At 41.1% G+C, this 16,300-nt stretch overlaps 1 protein-coding gene across 1 annotated transcript in view; it reads left to right on the forward strand.

Annotated features, from left to right (window-relative positions):
• Positions 1–16,300, forward strand: part of LOC106092734 (uncharacterized) — a 437,945-nt gene that overhangs the window by 376,405 nt on the left and 45,240 nt on the right. The window contains exons 9-10 of the mRNA XM_059362614.1: positions 8,112–8,166; positions 8,468–8,625. Coding sequence (XP_059218597.1) covers positions 8,112–8,166; positions 8,468–8,625 — 213 coding nt within the window. The remainder of the gene's footprint in view (positions 1–8,111; positions 8,167–8,467; positions 8,626–16,300) is intronic.

The following is a 16,300-nucleotide window of genomic DNA, read 5'->3' on the forward strand; positions in this document are numbered from 1 at the left end:
AGAACACCGAAAACAAAACAACGAAAACGACAGCGACAGCGACAATGCAAAAAGTAGGAAAATCGGGCAAAAAAAAGCCACCCTTCACAGTAGTAGTGCAATTTTCATCATCATGGCGTGTGTTGTTTTTTTTCTCTCTCTCTCTTATGCCCTCATCATCGTTACCTTTTTTTGATGGTTTTGTTTTTGCAAGTCTCTTTGTTTGTTGGTTGCAGCAGCACTACTCTAAATGCATATGAGACCCACAAAAACACCAACGACAACTGCAACACCGGGCAAAACCATCAGCAGCAAGAGCTGCATACGAAACATCGTCTCCAATGGGCTGTGTGTGTGTGTGTGTGTGTGTAGCAAGAAACAGCATCAGAAGTTGCACCATCAACGGTGGCAATAATGAATTTTATATTTACTGCAAAAAAGTCAATTTCAAACATTAAAATTTAATTCACTTGAGTCGTTCGACGACTACGACGACGTTGAAGGCGATGACTGTGACTCTGAATCTGACTTTAGGTGGAGCCAACATTTCCAACGAGTCCTTTGTGATCCGCTGTTAGTTCTCTCCTGGCTTCCCTGGGTTGATGTTCTTTTTCTTTTATTTGTTTATTTGTATTCATCTCTCGTTCAGTCAGTCGTTGCTTAGTTCGTTCGTTCATTTCTTCTTTGTAGACCATGAACATTTGAATGTAATGACTACCATTTGAATTGCAACATGCAAAAACATACAATCACACACCCACCAGGGTTGCCTTTGAAGATATAAATGTATGTTGTCCTTATCGTAGCTTTGAAAATTCAAATTTGCCCATGAACATTCCAATGAGGAAATGGGGAAAACTTCTCACATATCAATGAATGAGACCATCAGAAAAAATTTTTCAGCGATGGTTTTCCCCTCCTAATGCTGGCAACATTTGTGAGGTACTATGCCATGTCAAATCTTCTCTCCAAAGAGTTGTCGCACTGCGGCACATCGTTCGGACTCGGCTATAAAAAGAAGTTCCCTTACCTTTGACCTTAAACTTGAATCGGACTGCACTTATAGAGAAGTTTGCCCCTGCTCCTTAGTGGATTGTTCATGGGCAAAATGAAGGGCAAAATTTCAGCCAAATCGGACAAAAATTGCGGCTTGTAAGGACTCAAGAAGTCAAATCGGGAGATCGGTTTATAAGGGACCTATATCAGATTATAGACCGATTTGGACCGTAATACGGATAGTTGTTGAAAGTCTTAACGAAACACTTCATGCAAAATTTCAGCCAAATCGGACATAAATTGAGGCTTGGTTTATATGGGAGCTATATCAGGTTATAGACCGACTCGAACCGTACTTGTCACAGTTATTGGAAGTCATAAAAGAATATTAAATACGAAATTTCAGCTAAATGGGACAAAAATTGCGGGTTCCAAAGTCTCAAGAAATCAAATCGGAATATCGGTTTATATGGGAGCTTAAACTTCCTTCAAACCGGTAATGATTGGCTAGGGGATATCTAGGAGGTCGCCCCACCTCCAAAGTCAGCCAAATGGAATATAAACCAATAATGACAATATGGGACTCAAATGAAAGGTATTTGAGACCAGAGCACGAATTTGATATATAGGTATCAGCCTCAGACCCAAAAACACCCCATACCGGACATATCTTTCGGCCATAGCAATATGAGACTCCAATGAAACGTTTTTGAAAGAAGAGCACCAATATAATAACCATATTAGTGCGAAATAGCTGAAAGGCCGTACCAGCACCACCCAGATTTGAATATAGCTGCCATGTAGACCAATCTCTCGATTTAAGGTTTTGGACTCATAATAGGCGCATTTATTGTTCAATGTAGCTGAAATTTGGGACAGTGAGTTATGTTGGGCCCTTCGATATCTGTGCTTAATTTGGTCAGATCGGTTCAGATTTGGATAAAGCTGCCATATAGACCGATCTCTAGATTTAAAGTTTTGGCCTCATAAAAATCCCATTTATAAACAGATTTCGTTGAAATTTGACACATTGACTTTGTTAGACTTTGCGACATCCGTGTCGTATATGATTCAGATCGACCGGCCGAATTTAACGCCTTTTTACTTGCCTTTATTTCTATAAATTTTTCCAAATGTTATTTTCCAAGAAGTGTTGGCAACCCTGTCACATTTTTTTTATAACCCTCTCCCTCTCTTAAATGCTTTGTAAGTGGTGCACTTTGGTACACGTTCAACTACGTGGGTCTGTATGTTTGCTTGTGTATGCGTTTCAGAGCATTTCGATACATTCACCCGTATCCTTCCGCCTAATTGAGGGGAGAGGCACTTGGCGGCAGCTGGTGGCGCGATTGGTGCCGACCGAGCACGTGAGAAAGCTTTTAGCTAATTTTTTATCTATTTCAAAGAAACACTGATGATTGCTTCCTTGGATCTCTCTAAAGGGAATGACTAAGTACTAGAATGGTATATAACGTAGATATATCTAAGTGTGTGTGAGTGTGTGTGTTTGAGAGTCTATAGCTTACCAGCCCCATTTGAAGGGAAAACGTGCTGATTTCTAGGTTTACTATTCCCATCAGCGAATCTCCCTCATACTACCCAGTGCGAGTGCTTGAAGTGCTGCTGCATTTTAAATGCAATGCACAACAACGTGCAGGGGCAATAAATTTAACATCACTTTTATCATTTTATTATACTTTGAATATCCATCTATATATGCATCCGTCCGTTCTTCCGTCCCTCTGTTCTTTTTTTTGCAGCAGCTACTTTGGCCTGGCCCTGTTTTGTGGCTTTTATTCAAATACTCACTCAACCCTTGGTTCATTGATTTGGGATAATGCAGTAGAGTCATTACCTTACGCGCAAATTTATGTACAGTGACAAATTTTCTTAAGATGCAGATGGTGTTTTAAAAAATATAAAAAAACATAAAAAGACAATATTTTCTATTGAAACGCAGGATAGGCAAAATATTGTATGAACAAGTAAAACGGCGTCAAGTTCGGCCGGGCCGAACTTTTGATACCCACAACCTCGGGTATATATGTAAACCACCTTTTATCGAAATCCGGTGAAAATTGTATACCTTATGTCCCATAGCAGTTATATCGAAATATGTTCCGATTTGGACCAAATACTAGTACAGTAGTCGGAGGCCACCGTAGCGCAGAGGTTAGCATGCCCGCCTATGACGCTGAACGCCTGGGTTCGAATCCTGGCGAGACCATCAGAAAAAACTTTTCAAGGGTGGTTTTCCCCTCCTAATGCTGGCAACATTTGTGAGGTACTATGCCATGTAAAACTTCTCTCGAAAGAGGTGTCGCACTGCGGCACGCCGTTCGGACTCGGCTATAAAAAGGAGGCCCCTTATCATTGAGCTTAAAACTTGAATCGGACTGCACTCATTGATATGTGAGAAGTTTGCCCCTGTTCCTTAGTGGAATGTTCATGAGCAAAATTTGCATTTTTACTAGTACAGTAGCTATATATAAATATAAACCGATCGGAACCATATACGACACGGATGTCGAAAAGCCTAACATGAGTCGCTGTGTCAAATTTCAGTGAAATCGGATTATAAATGCGCCTTTTATGGGGCCAAGACTTTAAATCGAGATATCGGTCTACATGGCAGCTATATCCAAATCTGGACCAATTTGGGGCAAGTTGCCGCAAAATTTCGAAAAGCCTAACACAAAGCACTGTCCCAAATTTTGGAGAAATCGGACCAAAAATGCGCCTTTTATGGGCCCAAAACCTTGAATCGAGTGATCGGTTTATCTGGGAGCTATATCCAAATCTGGACCGATCTGGGCCATATTGCAGATATATGTCAAGCGGCTTTACTTAACTCACTGCTTCAAATTTCGGCGACATCGGACAAAAAATGCGCCTTTTATGGGCCCAAAACCTTAAATCGAGAAATCGATCTATATGGCAGCTATATTCAAATCTGAACCGATCAGGGCCTAATTTAAAAAACGATGTCAAAGGGCCTTAGACATCTCACTATCTCGAATTTCAGCAAAATCGGATAATATATGTGGTTTTTGTGAGGATCGGTATATATGACAGCTATACCCAAATTTTTATCGATCAGGGCCGAATCAAAGAAGGATGTCGGAGGGCCTAACACAACTCACTGTCCCAAGTTACGGCGAAATCGGACAATAAATGCGCCTTTTATGGGCCCAAAACCTTAAATCGAGAGATCGGTCTATATGGCATCTATATCCAAATCTAGACCGAACTGGGCCAAATTGACGAAGGATCGGTCTATATGGGGGATATATCAAGATATAGTCCGATATAGCCCATCTTCGAACTTAACCTGCTTATTGACAAAAAAAAGATCCTGCTCAAAGTTTCAGCTCAATATCTCTATTTTTAAAGACTGTAGCGTGATTTCAACAGACAGGCGGACAGACGGCCATGTCTAGATCGTCTTAGATTTTTACGCTGATCAAGAATATATAGGGAATATAAAGAGGGTGCAGATTTTAATCCGCCCCAATTCACTATGGACATACACCTTAGCCTCTAAAAAAAAAGTTATATTAGGAATTCCGTGCTATTTGCGAGATCCTTAATTGTTTTCAATTCCACTCCCCTAAATTGGTTCATGTCTGGTATTTTGTTTCCTTCTAAGTGCCGGTATCTGTTAGACGCGATTTGTCTGGCTTTCGCAAAGGACAAAGGAAATGCTCCAATGTCTCATTATTTTCCCCGCTTTCTTACACATGCTATCCCTTGCTACACCGACTTTACATAAGTGAGCATGTAGTCCTATGTGTCCCGTTATGATACCAATAGCTATACAGACCTCCTTCTTGCTTCCTTTCAGTAATAGCCTCATCTTCTCACAATCTGGATCCCCCCATAGGATTTTCGCCGTCCTACCGACCGTTTCGCTGCTCCACAATGCATTGCAACTGCAGGCGCATTCGTCGCCCACTCCCTTGATACGGACTGCGTCGACACGAAAGGCTTCGGGCTAACCAAGTTTATTGACGTCAGTCCTCTTGCCCTCACCGCCATATCGTCTGCCCTTTCATTTCCCCTTAGTCCGTTATGGCCCGGCGGATGCGGATTTTGCCATCCTCAGAGAAGGCGTTAATCTCCTTCTTACACTTCAAGACTGTTCGTGAACTTACCGTTGTGGTTGTTATTGCCTTCATGGCAATTTTACTGCCGATAAAAATGTTCACACTCGACTCGCGTTAGCACCACACCACTTCACGCATTCCGTGATCGCGCGGATCTCCGCCAGCGGCTTCGTAATATGGTCAGGCCCTGGGTTCTCAATGTAGACCCACAGGCCCACTCTGTCCTCTAGCTTTGATTCATCCGTGTAACATCATCTTCCAGAGGCAATGCTAGGGTTCCGTCAGTCCAAGACTGTGCCGATGGCAGCAGCGCCTCGCACTCGACTTCAAGGTTCATCCCAGGTATCCGATCGGAAATCTCTTCCCTCCCTTCTAAGTTTTCTATCGTCGCCCGATTATACCCCGTTGAAAGTGATACCAAAACACCACGTGTAAAATTTCAATCAAATCGGACGAGAATTGCGCCCTCTAGAGGGTCAAGAAGTCAAGACCCAAGATAGGTTTATATGACAGCTATATCAAAACATGGACAGATTTGTCCCATTTACAATCCCAACCAATCTACACTAATAAAAAGTATGGTATGAGCTGCTCCTATCCTCAATTCATTCTCCCATCGCCTTAAGTCTCATTCTCCCATCGCCTACCCATAGTATGTAAATGGGTCGGATATCTAGAATAGACTCCAGTGCCATAGTAGGCGTGGTCCCCATCGCTTCGCCTAAGCCAAGACAACATGTTCTCTGATCGTGTTGTATGGTCCTTATGTTGCACGTTTTCTCCATAGCAGTCAACCAAACTACTGAGGCTTAAGTAAGTATTGGTCTAAACACGCTCCTGTAGAGCCAGTGGACTATTCTCGAATTCAGGCCCCATTTTGAGCCTACAGCCCGTCTACATAGTGCCAAGCATATGTGAACCTAATATGTAGCACTTCCAATTCAGTTTCCTTTCCAAGATCACATCTAAGTATTTGACCTTGTCAGATATCGAAATCGTTTTATTGAGGAAACGTGGCATATTTCAGTCTTCTCTAGGTTAACATTGAGACATCTGGGTCTAGGCCAGTCATATGCCATATGCAAGACCCTTCTGCATAGCTCGTTCGGATCCTTACCTCTTAGAAGTATTGTAACATCGTCTGCGCAGTAGACGCCTTCAAATCCCTCATTTACGGTGGTCACCCATAAGAGCGGCGAAAAATTTCCTCCTGTGGCTTACCTTGTGCCCCTTTCTCCCTTATATTTATGCCATGGGACACACAATTTATCCACCTGCTCCTTAGCATATGGTTTGTCTAGTCTCTAAGGACCAGATCCACCCGGTACAGGTATAAGGATTGGATCGATGTCAATAGATACTATTCAAAAATAAAAATTGTATACCCTCCACCGTAGGAGGGGGGTATACTAATTTCGTCATTCTGTTTGTTAATCCTCGAAATATTTATCTAAGACCCCATAAATTGTATATATTCTTGATCGTCATGATATTTTAAGTCGATCTAGCCATGTCCGTCCGTCTGTCTGTCGAAAGCACGCTAACTATCGAAGGAGTAAGGCTATCCGCTTGAAAATTTGCACAAAATACTTCTTATAAGTCTAGGTCGGTTTGGATTGTAAATGGACCATATCGGTCCATATTTTGATATAGCTGCCATATAAACCGATCTTGGGTCTTGACTTCTTGAGCCTCTAGAGGGCGCAATTCCTATCCGAATTGGCTGAAATTTAGCATGAAGTGTTTTGTTATGACTTTCAACAACTGTATTAAGAATGGTTCAAATTGGTCCATAACCTGATATAGCTGCCATATAAACCGATCTTGGGTCTTAACTTCTTGAGCCTCTAGAGGGCGCAATTCTTATCCGATTGGAATGAAATTTTGTATGTGATATTTCGTTATAGTTTCTAACAACTGTGACAATTATGGTTCAAGTCGGTCCATAGCCTGACATAGCTGTCATATAAACCAATCTGGGGTCTTGACTTCTTGAGCCTCTAGAGGGCGCAATACCTATCCGATTTGGCTGTAATTTTACATGAGGTGTTTTGTTACGACTTCTAACAAATGCGTCAAATATGATTATAATTGGTCCATAACCTGATATAGGTGACATATAAACCGATCTGGGGTCTTGACTTCTTGAGCCTCTAGAGGGCGCAATTCCTATCCGATTTGACTGAAATTTTGCATGAGATGTTTTGTTATAGTTTCTAATAATTGTGCCAATTATGGTTCAAATCGGTCCATAGCCTGACATAGCTGTCATATAAACCGATCTGGGATCTTGACTTCTTGAGCCTCTTGAAGGCGCAATTCCTATCCAATTTCGCTGTAATTTTAAATGAGGTGTTTTTTTACGACTTCTAACAACTGTGTCAAATATGGTTCAAATTGGTCCTTAACCTGATATAGCTGCCATATAAACCGATCTGGGATCTCGACTTCGTGTCAAAATGTTCAAGCCACACGCTAAAGCATAACAGACAAATTAGTCCAATATTTTTTTTTTTATCCTATACTCAGACTATGGTTGGGTCTTCTCTTGCCTCTACTAGTCCGCTTTTCCTAAATATCTTGAAGGACATACCGCCCTCTATAAACTCTTTTGCAAAGTGCATAGTCTTTATGCCTATTAACCACCCAAGCATGGCGGTAACACCACTCTGCCCACTGTTCGAGCAAGTTGTGCAAGCGTAGCCATAAATTGCCATGCTCCCTACAATGTATGCATGAGTCCTTTGGTTTTAACTGTTTTTAGCATTTAATTGAAGTTTATGCCGTTTTTTTTTGCTGTTGCCGCAGCGCTTGTTTTGTGGGTAAAATGTCGAAACAATTTCACACATTTTCACCAAACAGCCAGCGCCATCATGCATATCATCATAATACTTTGTGGTTTTTCCCCATACAATAAAATACCATCATCATCATCAACCAACAACACCATCACACTGTAGTAGTTGTACATTTAAATAATTTCTACATTATTTTTTGTTTTTGTTGTTTTTTTCTCCCTATTTCTCGCAGATACTTCGTGACATACGAAAGGGTCTACTGCAGATGGGCAGGGAAGGCAAAATCGGTAAGTTTTTCAAATAATTCACATGCACACACACACACACACACACACACTGGCGTGCTCACTTCAACTTTATGGAGGTTAGTGCAACTGCCAGTGAGTGTAAGTAAAAGTGTATATATGTGTGTGTGTGTGTGTGTGCAATAAAAATGTATGAAAAATATTTTATTGCAAATATTATAGCATCATCGTTTGCGGTGGTGTTGAAATAACAAATTTATGTTTACTCTCAACTGGGGGGGTTTTTTTAATCGTTGCTTCTTTTTTTTTTTTGGTTCGTGTGTGTGCCACTTTTGCATTGCAGATGACACCTATATGTATGATGATGCTTTGCGGGGACCCCATTATGCTGTTAGCGGCATTCATCCACAGGGTCATTGGTATGATGAACCACCATATGAAAGTGACCCAGATGATTTTCTCATGTCCGGCCTTAACTATGGACCAGCAGCAACAATACAGGTAAGCAACAGCAGCGTATGAGAAAAAATGAGTAGAAAAATATTAAAAATTATGGTAAATATTTTAATTAGATAGAAATAATTTTATAAAAATTTTTACATTTCTTCACAATTTTATTCTTATTGCAAAATTTTGTTAATTTTGTGTCTGTAGTTTTATACGGAAATTCGGAATTGGATCACATATACTGCACTTCGGATTCTTATATGGAAGTCCAAACTCAGAAAGGAAGGCTTCCATGAACGGCTTTGACGCCCTTTCTAATTGCATTGCAAATATTTTGGAGGATTTTCCGGCCAGTGAAATCGTTGTCGCTGGGGATTTCAATGTCCACAACTCCTCCTGGCTTTCCCATTCGAGTCATACGACTCCTGAGGGCCAATACATTGAGCTTTTCGCCGCGCACAATGGTTTGGCACAACTAGTGAAGGAACCGACACATATCGCATGTGTCCAAGGGCACCAAACTAATACTCTTGACCTTTTTTTATCTTCACACCCTGAAAAGTAAGAAGTTAATACTATTGCACCTCTTGGTAACTCCGATCACTGCATTGTTTCAGCATCTTTTTCGTATTTTGCTCTTCGTACTGCTTCCTCCAGAGTCCCGAAGCGGTTAATATTTTTATACGATTAAGCACTTTGGGCTGAGCTCAATGGTTTCTTTCAGCATTTTAATAGGACTCTATGTTTTCTAGATGAGGATATGAATGCTACTGCTGATATGATTGCGAAGATAATTTTAAATGGAATGAGGACATTTATTCCAGTTAATACTATAACGGCTTAATCAGACGACAAAAGTTGGTAGCCGACGCGGTAATTGGCTACCGGGTGAATGTAGTCCATGGAGAACGACCGCCACCCATTGCACCCGAAGAAATCGACCTCCCCTGGCAAACCAGAGTGGTTCTGGCTCAATTACGTACCGGCAGATGCAGCCGCCTCAATTCCCACAGAGCTAGGATTGATGCCGACGTGCAAGATGTATGTCCCGATTGCAACCAGGGACCGCACGATACACGTCACCTGTTTAACTGCCCGGCCAGACCCACTCGTATCAGACCCAGATCCCTGTGGACGCACCCCATCTTAGTCGCAGAGTTCCGGAGTCTTGACACTCAACAGAATCAAGCAGACGAAAGATAGAACACAATAAACTGCTACAACAACAACAACAAAAGTTGGTTCAACCAGACATACAGAGATGCTGTCAGATCGAAAGAGGTGGCATTCAGGAACTGGCGCTTGGATAAAAATGCCAATACTGAACTGCTGCGCAAACAGGCAAGATCTTCGTGTGCCAATGTGCTTAGGCGCGAAAAATTTCTTTACGAACAGCGCCTGCGTACAAAGGTTCTTGCTTCTACACGACGTCGTGAAAAGAGTAAAGGGTAGTTCTTTATCTATTCCAACTCTTGTTAAGGACGATCAAACGTTCACTGACCCGGTTGATAAGGCTAACCTGATGGCTGATATATTTGCAGGGAACTCTTCCCTGCCGGATAGCAATCGAAAATGTATGTCCAAATATTTTTTCGGACTCGTGAAGTAAAAAGGGTTCTTGAGAATCTAGACGTAAATAAATCCCCGGGCCCGGATGGCATATCAACACTTGTCTTACGCAAGTGTTCTTCGACGCTCGCTCGTCCATTACACAACCTTTTCAACCTTGCCTACAGTGCGGGAGTCTTCCCGGCACGTTGGAAGGTTGCGAACGTTCAGCCAATACCCAAGAAGGGTGAGGCAAACAACCCTGCGAATTATCGGCCAATTGCGATAAGCCCTGCACTCTCCAAGGTCATGGAGAGCATGGTCAATCACCATCTTGTGAGGTATTTAGAGTCTAATGGCCTTCTTAGCGACCAACTGAAATCGCTCTACGGGCGACCTCATGGCACTTCTGTCGGAACATTGGTTTCGCTCAATCCACCAGTTTGGTGAGAGTAAGGTTGTGGCTCTGAATATCTCCAAAGCATTTGATAGGGTCTGGCACGGTGCACTACTATCAAAACTTGTCGCATTTCGTGTCGGTAATGGCTTTGTTCGATCTACGGGCGACCTCATGGCACTTCTGTCGAAACGTTGGATTCGCTCAATCCACCAGTTTGGTGAGAGTAAGGTTATGGCTCTGGATATCTCCAAGGCATTTGATAGGGTCTGGCACGGTGCACTACTATCAAAGCTTGTCGCATATGGTGTCGGTAATGGCTTTGTTCGATTCATTTCGAGCTTTCTCAGAGATCACACTATTATAGATGGGTTCTCATCCAATGAGCACAAATTGACCGCAGGTGTACCCCAGGGCTCTGTTCTTTCTCCTTCTGTTTTTCTAATTTTCATCAACGATCTGTTGGGTCAGACATCGAATCCGGTCTACCCAATTGCGGATGACAGTAATCTCTGTCATTCGTACTCATTCGACTATAGGCCGAGTCTTTGAGAGATTGAGGACAAGAGGCGGGTTATGGATGATACACTCAGCCAGGATTTGCTGGGCATTTTTGAGTAGGGCCGAATAAATCGAGCAGATTTTAATGCACGGAAGACTCAGTGCTGCTTGTTGTCACACAAACGATTTGCTGACCCATTACGATCATCTTTGTCTATCAACAGTGTAGATGTTGAGCAATCAGAAGCTCTTGATGTTCTGGGCATAAAAATACAAAGTCTTGTCCTTTGGGCTAAACATGTATTTGAAGTGTCGAAAGAAGTATTCAAGTGTTTAGGCTTCCTTAAACGGTGTAAGAATTACTTCACTCCGTCTGATCTTCTTTACATCTACACTACTTGCATAAGGCCGAAAATGGAGTACAACTTACATGTATGGGCTGGAGCTTCAAAATCATCCCTGGAGCTTCAAAATCATCCCTGGAGCTACTGGACCGTGTACGAAGAGAGGCGATGGCGTTAATTGGGGACAGTGGGGTATCCAACTCTATTGCCTCCCTTCATCATCGTTGAAATGTGGGTTGTTTGGCGCTGTTCTATCGATACTTTCATGGTGTGTGTTCGTCTGATATTAGTCTTCTTATTCCTGATGTAAGGATGTATGTTAGGGATACTAGACATTCCAGGAACTCATAACCGTTTGTAATTGATTGTCCTGCAGATCGCACAATTCATTATAGAGAGAATTCTAATTTAGCCCGAATCGTTCGTATGTGGAATCGACTTCCGGCTAATGTTTTTCCCACTCACTCTGACATCCAAAGATTTAAGACAAATGTCAATAAGCACTACATCCTTTTCCCCCCTCCAATTCCTAATTTTCTCTCGCCAACGCAATGCACTGCATTCAAAGGGGACATCCCCTGCGCGTTGGCTGACAGAAAAAAAAAACCTTTCACCTTGAATCCCATATTGTCGTGATTGGTCTAAATATTGGGTTGCCCAAAAAGTAATTGCGGATTTTTCATATAGTCGGCGTTGACAAATTTTTTCACAGCTTATTAAATATCTGTAATTGCATTCTTTCTTGTGTCAGTTATCAGCTGTTAATTTTAGCTTGCTTTAGAAAAAAAGTGTAAAAAAAGTTCATTCTAAGTTTTATTAAAAATGCATTTACTTTCTTTTAAAAAAATCCGCAATTACTTTTTGGGCAACCCAATATTTGGTAGATTTTGGCTGTGGGGCGGCCCCCTTTGGTATCCTATCCAAAGTTTGAATAGCAAATTTTTATTTTTAGGTTACTATAAGAGAGCACACAAAATTTCGCTTAAATCGCACCACCCAGAGATCTGGCGTTTCTGAAAATTTGGGTAAGGGGGAGGGTTTTTCCTTGACCATTTATATTAACAGCCTTTTTGTTGTTAAGGTTGTCTCTATTTAATTGCTGTTTCCTCCCACGTTCCACAAAAGTTGGCCCTTTAAAGTTTCTTTCAATGCCATTTAATTGTTAGCTAGCCACTAGCCTGGCGTTTAGTTTTTGCTAATTGCTATTTGGGATTCATTGCGAAATAGGCCACTTTTCACTTGAGGTCATTTTACCAATACCAAGTATAGGGCCACTGAACTTCTGATGAACCTTTTTGTTGTTACTGCTGCTGCTCCTGCTTTGCGAAACATAGCCAACGCATGGACCAATGGACCATGGGACCATCTGTGGTTCTGGTCCTTTGCATTTAAGTGGCAGCCACATGTGTTCCTGCCTGCTTTTCCACACAGCAATACGGTATCATTTGTTATTAAATATCCCCATTTCGGCACATTAAACTCAACAAATTCCAAAGGGATATCAACGCAACATATTTTCACATACTCCGACACCCATATACGAGCAATATGTAAATCCAAAAAAGGATAAGCAAAAGTTGGTTAACCGAGAAAAAGTAAGGAAAAAAAAAATCAAAAATTCTACAATTGCTTTGCTGGAAACATGTGTGCCAAATGTTGGTGTATGAGTTGGCACTCTTACAAATCCATGGCCATAAGAGCATCTCCATATTTGTATTTGAGGGAGCTAGATTGTGTGTGTGTTTGTGTATGTTTGTGCACTTTATTATACTTGTTATCCTTACTTGCAGTCTGTGGTGGTTTTTGTGTGCATCTTATATGCCATTTACCAATAAAAATGTCATTCAACTAAATGTTTATTTTTCTCCAACCCAAAAATGTTGAAAAAAAAACACACACACAGAAACAAAAATAACTTCCCCACAATAGTTTTCGACAATCAGCTTTCACATATAAAGGCTGCAGCTTGCATTTGTTCCAACTCCCAAAGCTGATGATGTTGCAGCTGAGTAGCTGGCAAATCTTATTTGGTTCTGATCATCTTGGCCTTACATCTGTAATCCCCTTTGTCTGTCTGTCTGTCTATCCTTTAGAGCTGTACTCTGGTTCTCCCTTTGTGTCTTTCCATGGCATTAAACTTTTAAAAATATGAAATCAAAAGAAAATTTCTCCCAAAAAAAAAAAAATAATAAACCAACAAAAGTGCAGTGGCATCTATGCCAGCTTCAGCTCTAGCATCAGTAAAATTTCTCTGGCTGACACATGAATATCCTTACGAAAGGACCAAAATGTTGCAGCCAAAATTCAAACTTTGAAATGTTTTTCCTGTTTTTTTTTTTCTTGGCAATTGTGGCAAAGACCATGGACCATGAAGTTTTATTTTCAAGCAGCACTTGACAAAGATGTAGTATGATTGATTTGTGGGAATTGCAATGATTTGTTGTAAATATTTGTTAGTCTTAAAATAAAAATCATAGACCAACACTTTATTGCATTGAGCCACTGAGATTTGGTGACAAAGGACTCAACTAAAAATCAGTGTTGCCACATATTGAAAAATGTTCACAAACGACAATGGAAGTTAAAACCAGTAAAAGCGTGCTAAGTTCGGTCGAGCCAAATCATGGGAACTCACCACCATGGATTCTGCTAAAATATGGGAGGTATATTTGGTTATAGACCGATTGGGACCGTACTTAGCACTGTTGTTGTGAATCATAACAGTACACTATGTGCAAAATTTCGGCCAAATCGGATAAAAATGGTGGCTTCCAGAGGCTCAAGAACTCAGATCGGGTTATATGAGAGCTATATCAGATTACAAACCGATTTAAACCAAATTTGGCATAGTTGTTGGAAGTCATAACAGAGCACTATTTGCGAAATTTCAGCCAAATCGGACAAAAAATGTGACTTCCAGGGGCTCAAAAAGTCAAATCGGGAAATCGGTTTATATGGGAGCTATATCTGGTTATAGACCGATTTGGATCGTACTTGACTCAGTTGTTGGAAGCCATAACAGAACACTATGTGTAAAGTTTTAGACAAATGGGACGAAAATTGCGACTTCCAGGTGCTCAAGAAGTCAAATCGAAAAATCGGTTTATATGGGAGCTATATCTGGTTATAAACCGATTTGGATCGTACTTCGCACGATTGTTGGAAGCCATAACAGAACACTATGTGCAAAGTTTTAGCCAAATGGGACCAAAATTGCGACTTCCAGGGGCTCAAGAAGTCAAATCGGTAGATCGGTTTATATAGGGGCTATATCAGTTTATAAACCGATTTGGACCGTACTTGGCACAGTTGTTGGAAGTTCTAACAGAACACTATGTGCAAAATTTAAGTCAAATCGGACAAAAATTGTGACTTCCAGTTGCTCAAGAAGTCCAATCGGGAGATCGGTTTATATGGGAGCTATATCAGTTCATAATCCGATTTAGACCATACTTAGCACAGTTGTTGGAAGTTCTAACAGAACACTATGTGCAAAATTTCAGCCAAATCGGACAAAAATTGTGACTTACAGGGGCTCAAGAAGTCAAAATGGGAGATCGGTTTATATGGGAGCTATATCAGATTATAAACCGATTTGGACCGTACTTGACACAGTTATTGGAAGCCATAACAGAACACTATGTGCAAAGTTTTATCCAAATGGGACGAAAATTGCGGCTTCCAGGTGCTCAAGAAGTCAAATCGGGAGTTCGGTTTACATGAGAGCTATATCCAAATCTGAACCGATATGGCCCATTTGCACTCCCCAACGACCTACATTAATGGCACGCACCTGTGCAAAATTTCAAGCGGCTAGCTTGACGCTTTCGGCCGCTATCGTGATTTCGACAGACGGACGTACGGGTCTAGATCGATTTAGAATGTCGAGACGATCCAGTAGATATATACTTTATGGAGTCGCAGATCAATATTGGTATACCCCCACCCTATAGTTGTCGGTATAAAATATTTTTTGTCAAAATATAAGTTCTATAGAAAACATTTGTCAATTTTCTGCTACTAGGCCTCTCAATATCTTTGTGCCCAAATCGTTTCAGATTTGGATATAGCAGTAAAATAGACCGATCTCTCAATGGGCTTGGGTCCATAATAGGCGCATTTTTTTCAATTTCGCAGAAATTTGATATTGGGAGTTGTGTCAGGCTCCTCGACATCCCTGTTCAATGCAGCTCAAATGCCCAAATCGTTTCAGATTTGGATATAGCAGTAAAATAGACCGATCTCTCAATGGTCTTGGGTCCATAATAGGCGCATTTTTTTCAATTTCGCGGAAATTTGATATTGGGAGTTGTGTCAGGCTCCTCAACATCCCTGTTCAATGCAGCTCAAATCGGTCAAGATTTAGATATAGCTGCCATAGAGACTTATCTCTCGATTTTAGGTAAATGGGCCAAATCGGTCCATGTTTTGATATAGCTGGTAAATATGAACCGTTTGGAGGGTGTTTTGGGGCTGGGGCTGGGGCGGCCACTGGCACTTTTGACTGAACATATTGGGTTGCCCAAAAAGTAATTGCGGATTTTTTAAAAGAAAGTAAATGCATTTTTAATAAAACTTAGAATGAACTTTAATCAAATATACTTTTTTTACACTTTTTTTCTAAAGCACTGACTGAAGAAAGAATGCAATTACAGAGTCACAAGCTGTGAAAAAATTTGTCAACGCCGACTATATGAAAAATCCGCAATTACTTTTTGGGCAACCCAATATATATCAAATTTGTTCTTTTTTCCCAACGGAAAAGAAGTTTAGGGGGTGCTTTAGGGCTTACTCCAAAAAACTTGGCTCCAAAATTGGACATCAAATTCGTTTTCTACTCTCAAATATTATTCACTTGAGTCCCATATTGCCATAATGGGTCAAATAACACATTTGACTATCTTAAGGAGGAAAAGCGCCACCTAGACTTAAACGCAAA

Source organism: Stomoxys calcitrans, chromosome 2 (genome assembly GCF_963082655.1).
Source record: "Stomoxys calcitrans chromosome 2, idStoCalc2.1, whole genome shotgun sequence".
Classification (NCBI taxonomy): Eukaryota; Metazoa; Arthropoda; class Insecta; order Diptera; family Muscidae; genus Stomoxys; species Stomoxys calcitrans.